Genomic DNA, 21,789 nt, shown 5'->3' on the forward strand with positions numbered 1-21,789 from the left:
ATGAAAGGGGCTGGTTTGATATCGTGTAATGCCAAAATGAAAAGTAACAATTAATCAAAGCAAGAAAGAATGACAAATGAAAGGACATAGCTTATTTCTAGGCGCCACCAACAAAAGCACAGCAGCTAAATATGATTTTTTAAATTATTATTAGTATGTATATTATTATTAAAAATGATTTTTTAATAAAAATGATTTTTTATATAAGGATTCTAATTCATTTTATTAAATAATTTTCAGCTAAATATTTGTCAAACAATTTAATTATTTTCAGTTTATTAACTAATTATATATTTCATATTTGTTTAGTGAAAAAAATAGGAATTATTATAAATATTGAATTTAAAAATATCATAAAATGCACCAATAATCTAACTAATTATAAAATATAAGTATAAAAAAGTGTAAGAATCTAAATATTTTTTTAGTTTAGTTATTGAAAAAGGACTATAAACTCTAAAAAAAATTAGACCATAATTTAGATTTAATTATAATTTAAATTTATGGTGTATAATAAATTTATTAATTTTTATGAAAATTACTTCAAAAATTATATTAATAATATGATTGAAGAATGTTTTAAAAGTATTTTATAATGTCATGTGATTAAACTCTTAGATATTTCATGATTTAATTAAGTTTATGGTCGAATTGGTTATTTTTTAATGACATTTCTTGTAAAACTGATTTTTTAATAAAAATGATTTTTTATATAAGGATTCTAATTCATTTTATTAAATAATTTTTTTTAATAATAATTTACATGGAATTACAATTAAAACGGGTAATTATTAGTAAAAAAAATCTGTTTTTGTATTCTCCTGGCAGTGTCTAAAGATAAGCTTCGTCATTTCATTTGTCATTCTTTCTTTTTTGGATTAAAAAATTGTTAGCTTTTCATTTTGGCATCACAAGATATCAAATTAGCCCCTTCATTGCATTCACTGTTCCATGGAACAAGAAAAAAAATTAAGAAAAAAGTGGAATCGCCAGCCATGCTAGCGAGACCTCCTCTGCTGCTATTTCGCTAGCTATGGTAGCGAGACCATGCCTGCTCTTTCTGACACCAGCAACTGTTTCAACAATATTGTTGGTGAAACACCCTCCACGTCAATCGGTATGTCGCTAATGCGAGTGACGGCTTAGCTTTATCGCCAATACAAATGGCGGGATGCATGTAAAAATAGACCTCGTTCGTAAATAGTTTAGGAAGAGACCCTATTTAATAAATTGTTTGTAAAAGTGACCCTCTTAGATCAATTTGTCTAATAAAAGTAAAAGTAGTATAATCAATCAATTTTCACAAAAAAAGGAGAGAAGTAAAAGTAGTATAAAAAGATTGACTCACAACCACGACACATAATAGGTCTTGCAAATAATTGATGACAAAAAAAACTCATAAATAATGACCATAAACAGACATAACTATATAATAATGTGTAGTTCTAATTATATTTTGCACTTTTCAAAGTGATTTTATTTACTGTATATTTTGGTTGGAGGAAAATGAAAAAAAAATAAATGATAAAAATAGTATGTGAATGATAAAGATGTCAAAATGAGCCAATCTAATCCAACCTAGCTTTGACCCACCAAAAAACATATTTGGTGGGGTTGGACATATTTTTAGATTGGATTAAAGATCTTAAATCAATCATTTTCATGGGTTGTGGGTAGGTTATGTGAGATTAGTTAGCCAAAAATATTATAGAAAACTAGGTGGTTAATAGGTTTACATACTATTGAGTCATTTTTAGTTATAAGTTTCAAAAATTATAAAAATAACATCCAATTTTTATTTTTAAAAATTGTTTTTTTATTTATAATTTCAAAATAATCTCATTTTAAAAGTTTATTCTTATTAAAGTTAGTTTGAGAGTATTTTGAGTGGTGATAACAATAACAATAACAATTATAATAAAGACAATGTTGGTGACAGTTTATATGTTAGAGTTGATAATGATGGCTGACAGCAATGTCAATGTCGGTGTTAGTGACACTGCCAATAGTGTTACTGATGACAATGATGATAGTGAGGGTTATACCAATGCTAGTGTTGATGGTGGTGGTAATGTCATTCGTGATGGTAGTAGTATCAATGATGGTGATTACGGCGTTGATAGCAATATTAATTGTGGTAATATAAGTGTAAACAATGATATTAATAGTTGGAAAGGTCATTCCCAAAATTAGGAAGAATGTGTTTAAAAATAATTAAACTAAAAACCAAAATTATAATTTTTTGAAAAATGAATGAAAAAGTGTTTTGAAATTGAGTTAAAAACCATTTAAACTTTGTTTTATTGTAACTCCATTAATAACCCATGCCAAACAAATTAAATTTTCAAAGGTTTTTTACCATCTTAAATGTGTGTAACTTAATATCATGATTAATGTCATAAAATGAAGTTAAAATTTAAATGTGTTTTTGTTCCTATTTTGTTTTTAATTTCTAAACAAAGAAATTATTAGGTCTTAATTTTATTATACTTCTCACCCGATAACATTTTTTGTTCTTATTATCAAATATCACAATTAAATAATTATGTGATAACCATGTGAGTTAGCACATATGATTATCATGTGTGAAGGTTTTTTTAAACTATATTTTTAATCTCAATTTTTCAAAAAAAAAAAACTTTTAATATTGACAAATCTTAAACAATATTAGTCTCCATCTTTTTACCAAACTAACTTCTAGTCCCTCAACAAGTTTTTTTTACCAAACCAAGTTCCTCAACTAATATCCATCATTTTTTAGTTTATTTCATCAAATATTATAATTAAATGATGATATGATAATTACATTTGCAATCATTTGTTCACACATAGACTTATTAGTATTTTTTTTATTAATTAACTTATTAGTATGATAAATTTTTTTTTTTTTTGCAAGAAGATGTTTTGGTTTGAGACAATATACTCAAATCAACAATCCCATTAAATCATGATAAAAAAAAATGAAATCAATAACCCACAATTAGAAACAACCAAAAGAATAGGCAAAATTACAAACCACTAAGCTCCCTGGCCAAAATCACAAGTACCAAAAAACAGCTCCAATTTTCAAACTCTCCAATCCCCAACACCACTTTTCAAACAAACGTTAAATCCTTCATTTTATTATTGTTTTATGAATCTTTTTGTTGCACGGGTATCATCACACACAAAGGGCAAAACCAAGGGGACAATAGTGGCAAAAGAGTGAGGCGATATAGATGAGTTCCAATGTTGCAAGAATTTTCAAGTAGGTTGTTGGTTTGTGTGTTTGAAATCTCTTTTTTCCGGCGGTTTTACAATGCAAAAAAAAAAAAAAAACCAGTAACACTTTAGAATCACTCAAGGAAGATATCTGTTAGCAGAGACCAGATTAAATATTAACGGAGGAAAAATATAGGCACCGTGGTCAATTTTTTGTTTGATAACCAAAAGTAAATATGGAATAAAACTTAGAGAAAAAACATATTTAACATTAATATAAAAAAAAATACTCGTGGGATGCAGGAATACAAAACAGAGTATATAATTTTCTCTCTTTCAATACTTTTTGAAAATATCACGATTTTTCATTTTAATTCCTACAAATTTTTTATTCATTTTGAATCTTTACATTTAGTAAAATAATATAGTTTTAATCTCTCACCAGTGATTATTAGACATGATTTTATTTTATTTATAAATAATTCACATCATATAGTTTTATTAAATGTATAAATTTAAAAAAAATATTTTTTTATAAGAAATAAAAATGCAATATCTATCTATAATTTATAACTTATTATAAAAAATGTAATAATTCACATCATATTTCTTCTTAACATTTTTATTCTCAATTATTATAAATTATAATAACATTTTAATTTAATTTTTAATAATAATAATATATTTCAAAACAAGTTACATCTAATTACATAGATAATTCAAGTTGTTGAAGCAGAGTATTTATTTATTTTCCTTGTTTTTAATAGCTAAAATCAATTTAATCAAAATTGATCGATTTTGTGCCACTGACAATTGACAAACTCGGGCCTTTGACGATAACCGATGCGTCTACTTTGGGTTATCTGTCAATAATCGACACCATGGGCCTCAGATCATTATTGATTTCATCCATTTAGTTATACTTTCCAGCAAGGTTCTCTCTGCCTCATAAATCAACACCGTCAGATTTATGTGTAATTATTAATCAAAGGGCTGTAATGTTGCAGCTTGATGGCTAGGATGGAAAATTGGCTGCAGAGGATCCAAGTGCAACCACACTCTTAACTGAATCAGCACAAAACACCTCGTTGTTTTTGTCGTCTACCCCATTATTTTACTTTATCGAGGGACCGTTTGAACCTTTCCTTTTTTCTTCAGAAATTTTGTAACGCGAAATTTGTTTTAAAATGAGACGAGAAGCAAAGAAAGGAAAAAAAAATAAAAAATAATAGTAATTAAAAAAAAAAGATTTTCCCAGAGCAACCAAACAGATCTAAATTCTCACTTCTCACTTTCCCTTTGCATTCTCCTCGAGACGAGGCATCACGCGATAACCATCAGAATGGTTCCGTTCCCGTCAGAGAACGGCGTCGAAGGAGACGACGAGAGAGAAGAGGAAGACGAAGAGGAAGAAGAAGAAGAGGAAGACGAAGAAGTGGTGGAAGATGAAGAAGACGAAGAGGAACCGAGGCTCAAGTACCAGAGAATGGGAGGTAGCATCCCTTCGCTGCTTGCGAGTGACGCGGCGTCGTGTATCGCCGTCGCGGAGCGCATGATCGCTCTCGGCACTCACGGCGGCACCGTTCACATCCTCGATTTTCTCGGGAATCAGGTCAGTCGACGTGTGTCATCTGTTTGTTGCGTAATTTGTCGCGGAGAGTCTCGCGATTACTGTGAATTTGAGCTGTTTTTGCTCGAATTGGAGCTGGTTATATTGAATTTACGGAACGGAATGATTCGTGTGATTGAGAACTTGTGTTTGTTGATGTTCTCCTCAGATGTATGCTAGGGATTGTGGATATCTTTTGGTTTATGTTGACACTGTGCGCTCTGAGATTTTGTGCAGTTGCTGTTGAGTGATTGAGAATCTCACAAATTTCTGTGAATTTTGAGCTGTTACTACTCTAGCTGGAGCTGGTTTGATCAAATTTACAGAACTTAATAATCCGTCTGATTGAGAACTTGTTTTTGTTGATATTCTCTTCAAATATATGCTAGGGATTATGGATATAATTTGGTTTATGTTGACACTGTGCTATTTGAGATTTCACGTAGCTGCTGTTGTGTGATTTAGAATCTCGCAGTTTCTGTGAGTTTGAACTGTTATTACTCAAATTGGAGCTGGCTCGATCAATTGTACAGAACAAAATAATTCGTGAAATTCGTTCTTTGATAGTCTCTTCAAATATGTATGCTAGGGGTTATGAATGTATTTGGTTTATGTTGACACTGCACTTTGAAATTTTGTGTAGCTGCTGTTGTGTGATGGTCAATTGCTTGTGTGCTTGTGTTGTTTATAGGAATCTATTTCTAATTGAGTTACCTTGTTATAGGTTAAGGAATTCTCTGCACATGCTTCTGTTGTCAATGACCTTAGCTTTGACACAGAAGGTGAATATATTGGAAGCTGTTCTGATGATGGATCAGTTGTGATAAACAGTCTTTTCACTGATGAGAAATTGAAGTTTGAGTACCATCGGCCGATGAAGGCAGTTGCGTTGGATCCAGATTATGCAAGGAAAATGTCTAGGAGATTTGTTGCTGGTGGTTTGGCTGGTCATTTATATTTAAATTCAAAGAAATGGTTAGGATACCGTGATCAGGTTTGTAAGAATGTTTTATTACTTATCACATATGTTCTCAACAGTATCTTTTGTTTGTTAACGATAAAATTACCCCGCCCTACCCTCCCCAAAAGGTTTTGCACTCTGGTGAAGGTTCAATACATGCTGTGAAATGGAGAGCAAGTCTTGTTGCTTGGGTTAATGATGCAGGAGTGAAGGTTTATGATACTGCCAATGACCAGCGTATTACATTTATTGAAAAACCACGGGGGAGCCCACGCCCTGAGCTTTTGCTTCCTCACCTGGTTTGGCAGGTTAGTCAAATATCAATGCAGGCATGCTGTTGACTTATGCCATTCTATCATGCAGTGTCCACTGCTGTAATTGAAGGCTTGTTCTATAGCTTTAGAACTTTAACAGTGGCAAGAGCATTATTTCATTTATTCTGTATATCTCTTGATTAAACTGTGGAGCTTAATCTCTTTCCATCACTTGTAGGATGACAGCCTCTTAGTTATTGGCTGGGGAACATCTGTCAAAATTGCTTCAATTAGGACAAATCACCAAAAAGCAGCCAATGGGTCATTCAGGCAAGTTCCTTTGACTGGTATGACCCAGGTGGATATTGTGGCATCTTTCCAAACCAGCTATTTCATTTCAGGACTTGCTCCCTTTGGTGATGCTTTGGTTGTTCTAGCATATATTCCTGGAGAAGAAGATGGAGATAAGGATTTTAGTAGCACCGCTCCTTTACGGCAGGTATTTATATTCCTTGCATATGATGAAATGAAATTCTTTAATTTTTCATGCTGACCTCCTATTATAGTGTAAATTCCCCCCTTTTCCCCCTTCCTTTATATGCTACAACTTGTTTTCTTGGTTCACTCTTCTGTCTTTTACTTTAGTAAAGGGAAATTCCTCCAAGCATCTTAATTTGAAGTAGTCACTTCCTGAGTTCCTGATCCATAATACTTAGACATGTTAGATATTTTATTTATTTATTGCTCCCTCCAGTCCTTTATATAAGAAACAAATGAGCCAATTCTTTTGGTCTTAATTATAACAAACATGGACCTATATTCAAGTGTATTAATTGTTAATTCTCTTTTATACCCTTAATTTATTATAAAATCTATTTATGAAATGCCCACTCATTTTCCATATAAGTGGATGCATTTATTAGACTATTAACAATATAAGCCACACTCATTTGTGGAAAAAAAATTATCCCTTGATACGTGCAATGTCATTAAATATGACCTCTATTGAAATCATTTAACTCTATGGGTATTTTTGGAATAAAATTTAAATTTATGATATTATTAATTAAAATAAATTAACTTGCCTACTTTTATTGGTCTGGATGAATTAGTTATTCGTTTTTTATATAAAGGACCAGAGGGAGTATTACATTTTTGTGAAGGATCAAAAAATGAATTAGATCATTTTGGATTATTTAGATGCTTCACAATGTTATATAACCAACAGTACCAGATTAGCATTATGCTACCCTCAAATTAGACATTTTCATATATATTACTCACAGGCATGTTGCATGCACATTATTTATTGCATGTTTGGTTTAGTTCAATTTATTTTGGAGAAACAATCATTTTTTCACCAGCTCCCGGAGAGAGCTTTTGGAAAAAGAAAGAAAAAAAAGATTACCTGAAAAATGCTATACCAAGCATGATCTTTATGTCTCATTCAAGTTATATACCATTATGATTTTTTCGAGGGTACTATTCCTTGTTGGGAGTCTAGAGAATAATTAACTCTAGCTGCATGATGTCAATTGCATTTAGATATGGCAGCAAAAAAATTTGAAGTATGCAACCAATGAAATTCATATTGTATTTGCCAAAATTAAAATGTATCTTGTGTATTATAAAGGGAAAGAGAGGCGAGGTAGTACATATTTAGTCCTTCTCGTAAAATTCAGAAATTTGACTTGTTCTGAATGTGAGTAAAATAATTTTGAACAGGGCAATGCACAAAGACCAGAAGTAAGAATAGTAACATGGAATAATGATGAGCTTTCTACAGATGCTCTTCCAGTACATGGGTTTGAGCATTACAGGGCGAAGGACTATTCTCTTGCTCATGCTCCCTTCTCAGGTTAACATATGGTTTGTGTTGTTTATGATGTTTTGAAGCATATTCAGCTATGTTGAATATGCTGTATTTGATCAGTGTGATATAAATACCTGCATGGTGGGGATTTAGATTTACAGTAGGAGACAAAGAATTGAAACATAAAATTGGTGACACATAGTATTTAGGAGATTGAGGGCGAGCCCTGGTGCAGCGGTAAAGTTGTGCCTTGGTGACTTGTTGGTCATGGGTTCGAATCCGGAAACAGCCTCTTTGCATATGCAAGGGTAAGGCTGCGTACAATATCCCTCCCCCATACCTTCGCATAGCGAAGAGCCTCTGGGCAATGGGGTACGAAGTTTTTTTATAGTATTTAGGAGATTCTGCACTCTCCCGTATTCTTCACTTTTTTCCTCACCCCTCCATTTTCTCATCTCTTTTCTTTTTTATATCCATACAGATCATTCCCCCTCCTGAATTCCCCTTGATTGCCTCAGTGGAAATCTATTACATTTACCATTGCCTCCTCAGGATCTTAATTTCCCTTGATTATGTCTCCTGAATCTTTTAAATCAACCATTCCCATTCCCTCTGTGAGAGACCTGGGTCCTCTGAGCTCCTTTCTAATATACACCTTAGTAATATATTATTTCTTGACATGTATTTTTTATGTATGGAATGGTCCTTCATAATATTGGTTTCATTCAAATGTAGGTAGCAGTTATGCTGGGGGTCAGTGGGCTGCAGGTGATGAACCACTTTACTATATTGTATCTCTGAAGGATGTAGTTATTGCCAAACCAAGGTTGATTTCAATTTCTTTATCTATTGTACTGTTCTAATTTTTTGGATGCATTATGTATGATTTATGGCCCTTTAAGTATTTTGAGGGGGTTGTTGATAAAACATGTTTTTAACAAATATTTAATGTGTGATGTTTCCTTTTGCTTATTATGCATTAAAAGATGGTATCTGTGGTTTTATTGAGAAACTGAGAGCATTTTCTTATTGATCAGAAATCATTAGGCAGTTACAAAGAGTTGTGTCATCTTTGTTATATAGAGAGACTAACGGTAAACTAACCTAACAGTTACTAACTAACTATAGTTAGTTAGTAGTTAGTTAGTAACTGTAACTAACTGACAGCTCACTGATAGTGTAAGGTTGGCATCTAACAGAAAACATTAAGAAAAAGACCTAGAGGAGTAAGATACTCTAATACTCCCCCGCAAGCTCATGGTGGGTAATTCTTAGCCGAAGTTGAGGAATCACAGACTGTGAGCTTGGTTCTATACAACTCAAAGTTGGTAGGAGACAGAGCCTTGGTAAGAAATCAACATATTGGTTGATAGCTGGAACATAAACCACTTGCAGCAGCTTGCTGAGCATTTTTTTCCCGACAAAGAACAAGTTCCACGTGTTTAGTCCTAGCATGAAGAACAGGATTACAAGCAAGAGAAGCAGTGCTCATGTTATCACTGTGAATAACAGGCATAGTGTGCTTGACTGCAAGTTCAGAAAGGAGAGATTGAAGCCAGGACACTTCAGCAGTCACCAAGGCAAGATTTCTATATTCTGCTTCAGTACTAGAACGAGCCACCACCGATTGCTTCTTAGACCACCAAGAGATCAGATTTGGTCCAAAGAAAACACAAGCACCTGATGTTGATCTTCTATCATTAGGATCAGATGCCTAGTCTGGATCACAAAAGGCTGTAATGGAGAAAGGAGCAGAAGCTGGTATGAGATGTAAGCCCCAAGAGAGAGTTCCTTTGAGATATCTGAGAATCAGTTTGACTGCAACCCAATGAGCCTCAAGAGGATGACTCATAAACTGACAAACCTTGTTAACAGAGAAACTTATCTCAGGTTATTGGGAAAAACCCAAGTCTCACATCGGCTAAAGATAAAGCCAAGATAGAGTATGTAAGTGAAGAACAATCCTCACCCCTTCATCTAGCTTTTGGGGTTGAGTTAAGCTTAAACTCACATTCTAAGATTCTAAGATGGTATCAAAGCATACCCAAGATTTATTCAAAGGGCCACCCATCATGTTATCCACACACTAAGTCCAAAAGTGTTGGGCGTAAGGGGGGGTATTGGGAAAAACCCAAGTCTCACATCGGCTAAAGATAAAACCAAGATAGAGTATATAAGTGAAGGGCAACCTCACCCCTTGAACTAGCTTTTGGGATTAAGTTAGATCTAAACTCTCATTCTAAGATTCTAAAACAGGTGTAGTAATAGTAGCATATTGAAGAGCACCTACTACTGACCTATATACATTGAAGGATCAGTGAAAGGATAAGAACCTACTTTGGTTAGCTTGCAGCCAGTAACCATAGGTGAAGAGATAGGTTTGGCTTCAGACATATCAACTTTTGCCAAAAGATCTCTATTATATTTTCCTTGGGTGAGAATGAGAGACCCATCAGTTTGAGCTTTGACCTCAATACCAAGAAAATAGTCCAAACACCCCAGATCTTTGAGAGAGAGAACATTATTGAGCCTGGAAATAAGATTCTTTAGCAGTGTAGGATTGTTCCCTGTGATTATTATATCATCTACATATATCAGCATGCAAACAGTTGATAATTCTATAGAATAAACAAAGAGAGAGGGGTCACACTTGCTGGACTTAAAGTTAAACTTAAGAAGTTGTTCCTTTAACCTATCAAACCAAGCTCTAGGAGCTTGTTTAAGACCATAAATTGCCTTGTGAAGCTTGCAGACCAGTGATTTGTTTGAGGTAACAAATCCGGGAGGCTGTTACATGTAGACCTCTTCCTCTAAGATGCCATTAAGGAAGGCATTGTTCACATCCAACTGCTGTATTGGCCAGTTATTAGTGACAGCAAGAGTAAGAAGAAGTTTCAGTGATAGGCTTGATAACTGGTGAGAATGTTTCTGTATAATCAGTACCAAACTGCTGATGAAAGCCTTTTGCCACTAGTCTAGCTTTGTACTTATTTACAGTACCATCATAATTTTCTTTGACCCGAAACACCCACTTGCAACCAATAGGATTACTATCAAGGCTCCATGTATTGTTTTTAATCAAGGCATCATACTCAGTTTGCATAGCAGCCAACCATGTAGGATCGCTAAGGCTTGTTTAGTAGATTTGGGTTCCAAATGAGTCAAAAGAAGGGTGGGGTGAATTCTGTGTTGAACAATACCAGACTTGGACTTGGTCTGCATGGGATGGACATTTTGAGGTAAAGGCTGTGGAGATGGAGAAAGAGACTGAACAGGATGTTCAATTGATGGACTGGGAGATAGAACTAGTGACAGATAGAGATATGTTGCGAGAATGAGTAATAGGTGAGGATTAGTATTGGGTTGTGGAGTGGAAACTTGAGAGTTATTGGGAGAGGGGATGTAAGATCTAGAAGTTGAAGCAATTGGTATTGAGGCTGAAGGCAAGGTTGGTTGATGTAAAGAATGGGATGAAGAGGATGAAGGAAAAAGTGCATGATAAGGAAATCTTGACTCATTGACCACCACGTCTTTTGATATGTAAATTCTGCCTTAAGAGGAAAGACATTTATAGCCTTTGTACGTAGGAGAATAGTCTAGAAAAAGACATTCTTGAGACCTGAATTGGAGTTTGTTTTTGTTGTATGGCCTTAGAAGAGGAAAACATGCACAACCAAAAACTGAGAAATTGGTAGTCAGGTTTGAGTTTAAACAATTTTTCATAGAGAATCTCAAATTTAATAGATGAACTAGGAAGTCTATTAATGAGATAGACACTAGTTAGAAAAGCATGATCCCAATCAGAAAAAAGAAGAGATGCTTGAGCCAATAGAGTTAAACCTAATTCCACTATGTGCCTATGCTTTCTCTCCACAACACCATTTTGATGATGAGTGTGAGGACAAATAACTCTATGAAGGATTCCTAACTGTTGAAGAAAAACAGTGAAAGGTCTGTATTCTCCCCCCTAATCAGTTTGAACAGATTTGACAGGAAAACTAAATTGCTTTTCTGCCTTGACTCTAAATTGTTTGAAGACATTTAGAGTTTCAGATTTGTTTCTTAGTAGAAAAATCCAAGTACATCTGGTACTTGAGATTTGAAATCTGTGTGTATATACTCACACACTCAATCTGATCTTTCATTACACATTATTACATATATATATAAGGTACAAAGAGAGGGAGACAGCTGTCTACACCTACACCAGCTGTCTACATACAGCTGTCTACACAATATAATACTTTAACACTGGTAAAGGCATCTACAAAGGTGACATAGTAGTAGCTATAACCCGGGGAAGAAACAAAGGAAGCAGGACCCCACAAGTCACTGAAAATTAGCTTAAGGGGCTGAGAATAAGAAGTAGAAGATAAAGGAGAGTGCAGGCTATGTGCTTTACCAAGACAACATGAACAACAAAAATCAAGCTCATTTTTATTCATTAATGGAATTTTACAAAGTTGCATTACAAGCTTTTGAGTGGCAGCACTTGGATGCCCTAATCTAGAGTGCCAAGTGCTAGCTGTAACAGAATTTACAACAGAAGCAGATTTTACAAAAGATTGCTGTAAAACAGATTGGGAAATAGCATCCCTAAATGAGCTTGAAGGTAAAGCACTTGAAGAAGGCAGCATATGAGGGAATTTGTACTATCTATCAGACCCTAGATGTCCTTTGAGAAGAATATCATTGGAGCCCTGAGATTTAACCAAACAAACATTAGGATGAAATTCAAAATAAACTGAATTATCCTTTGCAAATTGACTGATACTTAGTAAATTTTTAGAGATAGTGGGAACATGTAAAAGTTTGCTGAGCAAGAGATTAGTGGTGTTATTGGTAGGAGAAATAAAAGTTGAAGAACCAATAGAACGAATGGGCAAACCTTGACCATTGCCTATGATGACTTGGTCAGGACCTTCAAAGGGAGCACATTGCTGGATATTTTCAACATTGGAGGTCACATGATGTGAAGCTCCTGAATCAGGATACCAATTACTGGATTGAGCTGCAGTGGAACCAATAGTCATGGCTTGTGGATTATGAGAGGATATAGGATTGATAGGTTGCATTTGCTGCTGCATAGGATTAGAGGATGACATTTGCTGAGGCATTGAGGCTTGGGAAGAATTGCCCCAAAAGGTTTGAAGAGGCTGCTGCGTAGATTGCTGCACAAATTGTGTAGAAGGTTGCATTTGCTGAGTCATAGGTGTCAGCATAATCTCAGGGGAAGCACCAAAAGCTGATGAACTAGTCATCATTGGTGGAGAAAAAATGTAGGGTGATGTAAATTGTGGGGGTGCACCAAAAGCAGCAGGAGGATGTGGCTGTGGCATGCACATTGGATTATGAAACACCAAAGGGAGATGATGGCTTGTACCAACAGTTCGCAGCATCATGATCAAATTTTTGGCAGATGTAGCTCTGAATATTGCTACGTCCACGGCCTCCTCGACCAACAAAGCGACCCCCACAACTGCCATGGCCAGCACGACTGCCACGGCCACCATTAAAATTTTGATACTGATTTTGATTAGTTTAGAAGTTATTCTGACCAACAGATTGTTGCTGATTATTGTTTGTTGCACAAAATTAGCTTGAGGTGCAGTTGAGCTAGAAGTAGAGCTTACAGTAGAAGTTGAAGCAACATTAACAGAGACTACAACCTTTTTCCTAAATTTATCAATACAAGCTTCATGACCAAGAACAGTTTGAATTTCATCAATGGTTGGAGATTCAGAACAATTATTGATGTATGAGACAAAAGACGCATAGTTCTTTGGTAAACCTTCAATAATAATGTCAACATGTTCTTTAATAGTAATAGGATCACCAATGCCAGTGAGAGAATCAACCAAATTCTGAATTTTAGAAAGATAATCAGATATAGTGCGTTCTTCAAGATTAAGTTGATGCAGTTCTGTGCGAAGTTACCTCACCTTCGCATGCATATGAGCATGAAAATGGTTATGAATCTTATCCCGAAGTAACCACGAAGTGATGCAGCCGATAAATTTGTGAACCATGGTAGCATAAATGGTGGATTGAAACCATGAGAGCAACAATTGGTCCTGTTGCTCCTAGGCGTGATAGGCTTTAGTGACACGACCAACATCACGATCTGCAATTGTCGCAAACCTCTCTAGAATCTGCAGATCCTAAATAAAGTGATGCAGATTGTGTCCTCGAATCACAGGTTCCACTTGTAATTTCTAGAAGAGGTAGTTCACTCCATCAAGCTTTTTATTAATGGAGTGATTGAAGTTCGTTTGCACCAAAGGAGGTTGAATCGGCAGCATGAGTCCGCCGTTTGGCGGAGGATCACCACCGCCATCACTGGCAGTAATAGGAGTAGACATCACAACAGAGCAATCGAAGAGCAAACAAAACATGATTGAAGAACCAATCAACAGCGATTGAAGATCGAAAAAGAAAGAACAACTTAGAGATCAAAGATCGAAAAGGAAACTAAGAAGAAAAACTTGAAAACTTTTGTTGTAGATCACAACCTAAGCTCTGTGATACCATCTTAGAATGTGGGTTTGAGCATAACTCAACTCCAAAAGTTAGCTCATGGGATTAGGGTTGCCCCCTACTTATATATTCTATCTTTGCCTTATCTCTAGCCAATGTGGAACTTGAGTTTTTCCCAATAAGTTTAAATGATTTATCATTTTTTTTTTTCTGGGAAGGGGGGATTTAGTAAGGAAAAGAAATCATATGAAAAAAGTTGTCTTTGTATTTTTCTACATTGATCAAAATTACATGAGTTTATATAGGCAGAGAGGGCTAGGTGAGGTCCTAACCACCTTGATTATGAAATAAATATAAAGATAGGGAGAAAATAAAGGAGAATAAGATCAAATCAGATTTGAATAATTTCTAGGATAAATTTGATATAAGAATACATATAACCCTCAACAGTCTTAAACCTTATCATATCCACATAGCATGAAGGTATAGTTTTATGTTTGTTTGTATTTTCTAAGATAAGATATGATGTGCCCTTGAATTGCCAGCTGACTGTTTGGTATGGAAGAATGTACTAATGCAGACTGCAGTGACGTGATTTGGGTGATCATTGTTGTCCAGTTCATTGGTGGTTGTGTTACACCGAATATTTCCTATATTGTAGTCTGAGGAACTTACTTTATTACTCCTTTTAGTAAAAAGAAATATATTGATGTCTCATAGTGCCTGCAAAAAATGCACAATCCTCTCATCTATGTGTGAGATCCTTCATCCTTCTACATTTTTTATTGGAAATATAACTCCCCCTCCCCCTAATTGCCCCTTCAATGCATGCTGTTGTGGTCACAAGGAACTAGATCATTTAAATAATAAAAAATTGGAGTCTGAAATTGCTTTCTCAAAAACTTTGCTGAATTTTTTTGATACATTTAAAATGTCATGTTGATGTTCTAAGTTTTTCGACAGATTTGAAAAAATTACATTAGATATTTTAGAAAAATTGATGTGTTTTAATAATCAGGGATACTGAAGATCATATTGCATGGCTTCTTCAGCACGGGTGGCATGAAAAAGCTTTGGCTGTGGTTGAATCTGGCCAGGGACGGAGTGAACTACTTGATGAGGTATTTAAGTTTATCCTAATTCAATCTAATTTCTAATGATTTTATGCTTATTGGAATTAGATGTGTAAAATTACAGAATAAATGGTACTTGTGTAGCATATAATTGGAATGAGGGTATGCATGTACGCACATGGAGGCACTTTTTTATGTTGATTGTATGTACGTGAAAGCTCCTCAACTATTTTGTTTCTCAAGAAATCTTTTAATTTGTTGTCATTTATTTTGCTATCAATAAGACTGTATATAGACGCTCAAGATGCAAGCTCAAAGAAACATGAAATGAAACTTATAGTAGTTTCCTATATAGTGAATTGTAATTGGTACTTATTAGGTTTGTTTTGGTTTAGTTATTTGCAAGTCTTGACTCTCAACTCTTGAGGATACCTTAACCGCTCCCAGTCTCCCTTATTGTACTTCTCTTCTCTTTAATATTAATTATTTTTTACACAAAAAATTACTCTGTGTAAGATGTATTTTGTGTGTGTATATATGATTTGTTTCCTTCTAGGTGAATTTTTCCATTTGAGTAATGAGAAGTTTTTCAATTTGCCCACTATCTTTGCAGGTGGGATCTAGGTACCTTGATCATCTGATTGTGGAAAGAAAATACAGGGAAGCAGCATCTTTGTGTCCCAAGTTGCTTCGAGGATCAGCTTCAGCATGGGAGAGGTATGGCATGCCATTATTTATTAGTCTGTTAATGAGTTCTGATTTGTAAATGGGTGTTCAGTGGACTGCTTTCAACAGATGGGTTTTCCACTTTGCACATCTTCGTCAGCTCCCTGTTTTAGTTCCTTACATGCCTACAGAAAACCCCAGACTACGTGATACTGCTTACGAGGTTAGCTAAAACAAAGTTTTCTCTGTCACAATTATGTGTTTGTGTAGTATCTGTAATGAACTGACTTGGGATAAAAAATCTTTTATGCTGCTTTTGGTTCTACAGGTTGCTCTTGTTGCATTGGCTACAAATCCTTCTTTTCATAAGGATCTCTTGTCCACTGTAAAATCCTGGCCATCTGTAATTTATTCTGCTTTACCTGTAATTTCAGCCATTGAACCTCAGCTAAATACTTCATCCATGACTGATTCACTTAAGGAGGTTAGTCTGATTAATTATTCTTGCATTTTGATTCTTTTAACCATCTCTTTACATTAACGTGTTCTTATTCTGTGCTAGGCATTAGCAGAGTTGTATGTAATCGATGGGCAATTTGAGAAAGCCTTCTTGTTGTATGCTGATGTAAGTGTTCGAAGAATTTTTTCTTAAATGCAGGCAGCAACAACATCAATTAAATGTCATACGCATGCTGTGTACTAGAATCTGTTGTCTATTTGTTTTAACTGCTAATTCACTCTCCTTTTTTTTTTGGTTGAAATTTTCAGCTTTTGAAGCCAGAAGTATTTGATTTTATTGATAAACATAACCTACACGATGCTATTCGTGGAAAGGTATAATTATGCTTTGTAGAAGTTAAATTAATCTTGGAATTGTGTGTTTTTTATATAGCTCTGCGGTGTTACATGATGTGCAAATTCATGTTTCATATATCTGTTGGCGTTCTATTTTAACCACCTGAATAGTTTTCTTTACAAGCTTCAATGTAGTATATTAGGATCTGGTTGTCCATGTTTGCCATATCTGATATCTCCTTCATAATGCATACAAGATGGATGAATTAACAAAGTACCATATCAGATTTGCAGAATTGGTTGATTAAGATTTGAACATTCTCTGACTTGTTTACAGAGGAGAAAAGTTGTTGGATTTTCTTTTTTAAGTAGTATATGAGCTCAATTCTGTTTCTACCTGTTTTCATTTCTTTATATATGATATCATTGGACTCTTATTTGTTTAATCTCTACCTGTTCAGGTTGTCCAACTAATGAGGCTAGATTGCAAGCGCGCTGTTCCTTTGTTAATCCAGAATAGGGACTTAATAAGTCCACCTGAAGTTGTGAATCAACTTCTAAATGCAGATGATAAGAGTGATTGTAGATATTTTTTACATTTATATCTCCACTCATTATTTGAAGTAAATCCTCATGCTGGGAAAGACTTCCATGATATGCAGGTAGGTTTTATTTCTTTCATTTAACCTTTACAAGCTTCCTTCGCTTTTGAATCTAAGGTGTAAATCTGTATTTACAATTATAATTGATGAAAGCCATGTGTGTGCCACTTTGAGATACTCAGAGCCATTACTGTCTTTGTTTTTCTTTTAGAAAATAAAGAAACCTCATTAAGTGACTACTCTTGTCTAATTGATTATGGTCCAAGACAAAGCTACATGAAACAATTTACAAGGAAATGTAAGATCCAATGCTTAGCTAAATACATAGATATTTAATCATGTGCACATTACTCTGCAGCCTTGCACTTTGAAATATTTTGAATAAAAGCCTTCATTTTTGTTTATGACCTCATCCTACATCGACAAATTTTATAAATTATATAAGCTTCATTAGGCACTTTATATTTCAGGTTAGATGAGACAAATGTTACATCACACATTTTTAAATGTGTATTTGTTCCAAAGTTTATCTAGTATCTTGTCAATAGATAACTCTCTGAAGGTTAAGCTATTAAGTGAATACACAAGAATAGTAATATATCTGTAACACACTAACACATCCCCTCATGCTAGAGCCCTTTGGGTGGACAATGGAATGGAACACTTTTTGTGCTGAAGTTTAACATTTTATTAAATTATTTGGAGATATTTTATGTTGAGGCTTTGAGGGTGAGCTTTGGTGCAACGGTAAGGTTGCGGCCATGTGATTTGGAGATCATGTTTTCAAATTTTGAAAGCAGTGTCTCTGCTTGCAGACGAAAGATTCCATATGTACCCTCCCCAGACCACAGTTGGTGGAGCCTTGTGCACTAGGTTGCCTTCTTTATTAGGAGAATCTTTATGTATGTCAATTGAAAATTATTACATAACTGGTCCCAAGCCCTAATAAAAAAGAAAAGGTTTGTGTTATGCAATTGACAACCAACACAAAATTTTGACAAATCTGTATGACTCGATAGAGACGATATGATTGTGTTAATGCTAGGTTTATCATAAAGCACATAGGTGTTTGATCCATGTAACCAATCCACTCAGTGGAAAAAGACTTTAGTAGGTTTTGCTGCTGTATTAGTTTATTAGGAAAATGGGGGTAACAAGGATCAAATCTGCGAGTGCGACCACTTAAGCTATTAGGTGAAAAAACACGTGAATGGTTTTATATGTTTATTATCATGTCAAGTGTTAAAACAATAATTTTTTTTATCAAGACAAATTTTGATCGACATTGAAAAGCCTAACTGAAATTTCATAACTAAAAGACTCTGCGCTACCAGAAATCCAGTGCCTATACATTTATTCACATGCAATCATGGATGTTGTGGATTTTCTCTCGCCTTGAGTTTGGTCATGTGTGGTTGAATCCTTAGTTTAGGACACATTGTTTTACTGCTCTAACATCAAACTGTCCTATCTTCTTTACATAAGAAAGGATATATTTGAACAGAATCAGCATCTCTAATTGTTGTGCAACAAAGAGTGTGTACCCTGGAACTAGAATCTTTAGGTAATTGTGGGGTATTCTGATTCAACCTAGGTTTACTAATTTGTAATTGCTAGCTATTATTTCAATTGCAAATATGTGCTTGCAATCTTTAAATACTCTAAGGCAATGACCCGTTTGCCCTACTTTTGTTATGCATTTCTTTCTGGTATTCCGGCTGCAGCATTTGAGTCTTTTAATGCTAATAGCATATTAATGCTGATTGCTGAGTCTCTACTACTCTACTCTTCTCACATGTTTTTTTCCTGGTTGCCATGATATCTGCCCTCTGTTGCTAAACATGAATAATAATGGCTTGTAAATGAGATTAAATGATTTTTTCTGGCACTTAATATAATTTGTTTTTGGTCTAATGTGCTTAGGTAGAACTCTATGCGGACTATGATCCAAAGATGCTGCTACCTTTTCTCCGTAGCAGTCAACACTACACCCTTGAGAAGGTGATGAACCAATTACAAACTTTGACAGTTATATGTAGTTATTTACAACATGCTTGTGAGTCAAATTCTCATAGTTGTTTTTCAGGCTTACGAAATTTGCATTAAAAGAGACCTATTGAGGGAGCAAGTCTTCATCCTAGGAAGGATGGGAAACTCGAAACAAGCCCTAGCTGTTATTATAAACAAATTGGGGGATATAGAGGAGGTACATTATTTTTTTTCAATTGAATTGGTTTTTGGTTTCAACAAACATCTAACTTGTGAATGAGAACTCTGGTGATTTTAAGTTTGAAGCGGTCATAATTTTTTGCAGGCCGTAGAGTTTGTCACCATGCAGCATGATGATGAACTTTGGGAAGAATTAATCAAGCAATGCCTTCACAAACCTGAAATGGTATAATCATAATAAATAAATTTTTTTGACGGATGAATGTGAAATCAATGTGTTAGAATAAAATGCTTTACTGCACATATATGATGTGTTAGATTTAAGCTTGTGTATAGCGAGTAGGATTAGTTATTACTCATTAACCATGTAAAGATTAGCTCCTTTTTGTATTTATTATATTGTTTTTAATATTAAAAAGATAACCTAATGCGAGAAAAAAAAATTATGGACATATTTTTGTTTATTTGTATTCAAAAGTTGTAAACCTTCTACACTAAAATTTATTTTTATTGATCTAATTTTTACAACTGTGTTTTAGAAACCGAAAAAAGAAGAGAGAAATAACTGGCCCGGTATTCTATTATTTTGCATACCTGCTCTTTCTCAAGCTGTTTTTAACTTGATTCTTGTAATTAACAGGTGGGCATATTATTGGAGCACACAGTTGGAAATCTTGATCCCCTTTACATTGTAAATAAGGTTCCTAATGGGTTGGAAATCCCTCGGTAAGTAAATAAATGTGATTTAACAGAATGTGAATAATATTATCGAATCATAGATTGCATTTGAAAAAATTATTAGTATTTGAGCTGACCTTAAGTTCCAGAGATATATTGGGTAAGCATTATTTTCACCAATTCTAATTTCTCTACCTGCTTTTCTACAGGCTCCGGGATCGGCTGGTTAAGATTATCACCGACTACAGGACTGAAACATCGCTCAGACACGGATGCAATGATATCATTAAGGTGTTTCCTCTTCCCCCTTCCCTCTGGCTCTTCCTTAGGAGGCCAAATTCTTGAATCTCATTAATTTGGTACTGCGAAATATCCCACTGACTTGCTGTCATTGAAATAGGCGGACTGTGTCAATCTTTTAATTAAGTATTACAAAGAGGCAAGGCATGGGATTTCTTTAGGTAATGAAGATGAGCCGCGGGTTAAAATGAGTGATACTCGTGCTTCTCAGGTATTTGACAAATCTCCAAGTCTGAGAACTGTGGAGTTGAAGTCAAAGACTAGGGGAGGTGGAAGATGTTGTATATGTTTCGATCCATTTTCTATACAGAATGTATCGGTCATTGTTTTCTTTTGCTGTCATGGTTATCACACAACTTGTCTCATGGATTCGTCTTACACTAGTAGTAACCAGAAAGAGGTCCAAGCCACGTCCCTAGAGGCGGAAACGTATGATGATTACAATGGTTATGAGGAAGATGCTAGTGAGGATGATGAAGAAGCCAAGTCTGGTGGTCCTCGTATGCGTTGTATATTGTGTACTACTGCTGGCTAGTTGAGTGTGTTTTTTGTATGTGTCCACAGTTGTGTTTGCATGGTTAATGTTTTAGTTCAAAGTTCCATGCACAACGAGCATGTGTGGTTTCCTTTGTTGTCAATTTTTTTTTTTTTTTTTATCAAAATAATCATATGCGCCCCTATTTTTTTTACGTTGTCTTGATGGCTTCCGCATATTCTCATTTAAAATCGAGTAATCAAGCCTTATCCCTTCCACTTGAAATGCCAGGTTCCTTTCTGATAAATGATGAAAAAACGACTAGCTGCTTGAGAGAATTTTTCACTTCTCTTGTAGTATGTACCTTTTTAAAATTAAATCGTATCATTTGGCATGTATCCTTTTTATTTTAAAAAAGTTGCAAAAAAATATAAGAAAAATTGTGAGAATCAAGGGTGGATAATGCTAAAGGAATGGTTGAGAGGGGAGACCTCCATTTGATTTCAAACTGGCAATTGTTTATAAAGCTAAACAAAAATCTGACGATCGTGATGAATTAAAATTTTTTGAAGTGGCAAATAGAAAGGCTGAATTGTAGGTAGGATCCCGAAGCTGTAGCTGAGTTCGCCAAATATATTATATATCTTCTTGTCTGCCACACAATTCCTGCAGTGCAGTTGATTCGGTTCAACATTACAAAATTGGACCAGCCATTA

The 21,789-nt window shown here is 34.8% G+C and overlaps 1 protein-coding gene across 1 annotated transcript; it reads left to right on the forward strand.

Annotated features, from left to right (window-relative positions):
• The first annotated feature begins 4,433 nt into the window (after positions 1-4,433).
• Positions 4,434-21,358, forward strand: LOC114379219 (vacuolar protein sorting-associated protein 41 homolog). The gene is made up of 19 exons (XM_028337835.1): positions 4,434-4,813; positions 5,535-5,804; positions 5,900-6,079; positions 6,264-6,524; positions 7,751-7,883; positions 8,574-8,664; positions 15,334-15,436; positions 16,002-16,105; positions 16,184-16,277; positions 16,383-16,538; positions 16,617-16,679; positions 16,823-16,888; positions 17,311-17,511; positions 19,375-19,452; positions 19,538-19,657; positions 19,766-19,846; positions 20,261-20,346; positions 20,508-20,589; positions 20,699-21,358. Exons 1-19 carry the CDS (start codon positions 4,544-4,546, stop codon positions 21,131-21,133), a joined length of 2,874 nt encoding a protein of 957 aa, XP_028193636.1. The 5' UTR covers positions 4,434-4,543; the 3' UTR covers positions 21,134-21,358.
• The last annotated feature ends 431 nt before the right edge of the window (positions 21,359-21,789 follow it).

The sequence above is a fragment of the Glycine soja genome, chromosome 12 (assembly GCF_004193775.1).
Source record: "Glycine soja cultivar W05 chromosome 12, ASM419377v2, whole genome shotgun sequence".
Classification (NCBI taxonomy): Eukaryota; Viridiplantae; Streptophyta; class Magnoliopsida; order Fabales; family Fabaceae; genus Glycine; species Glycine soja.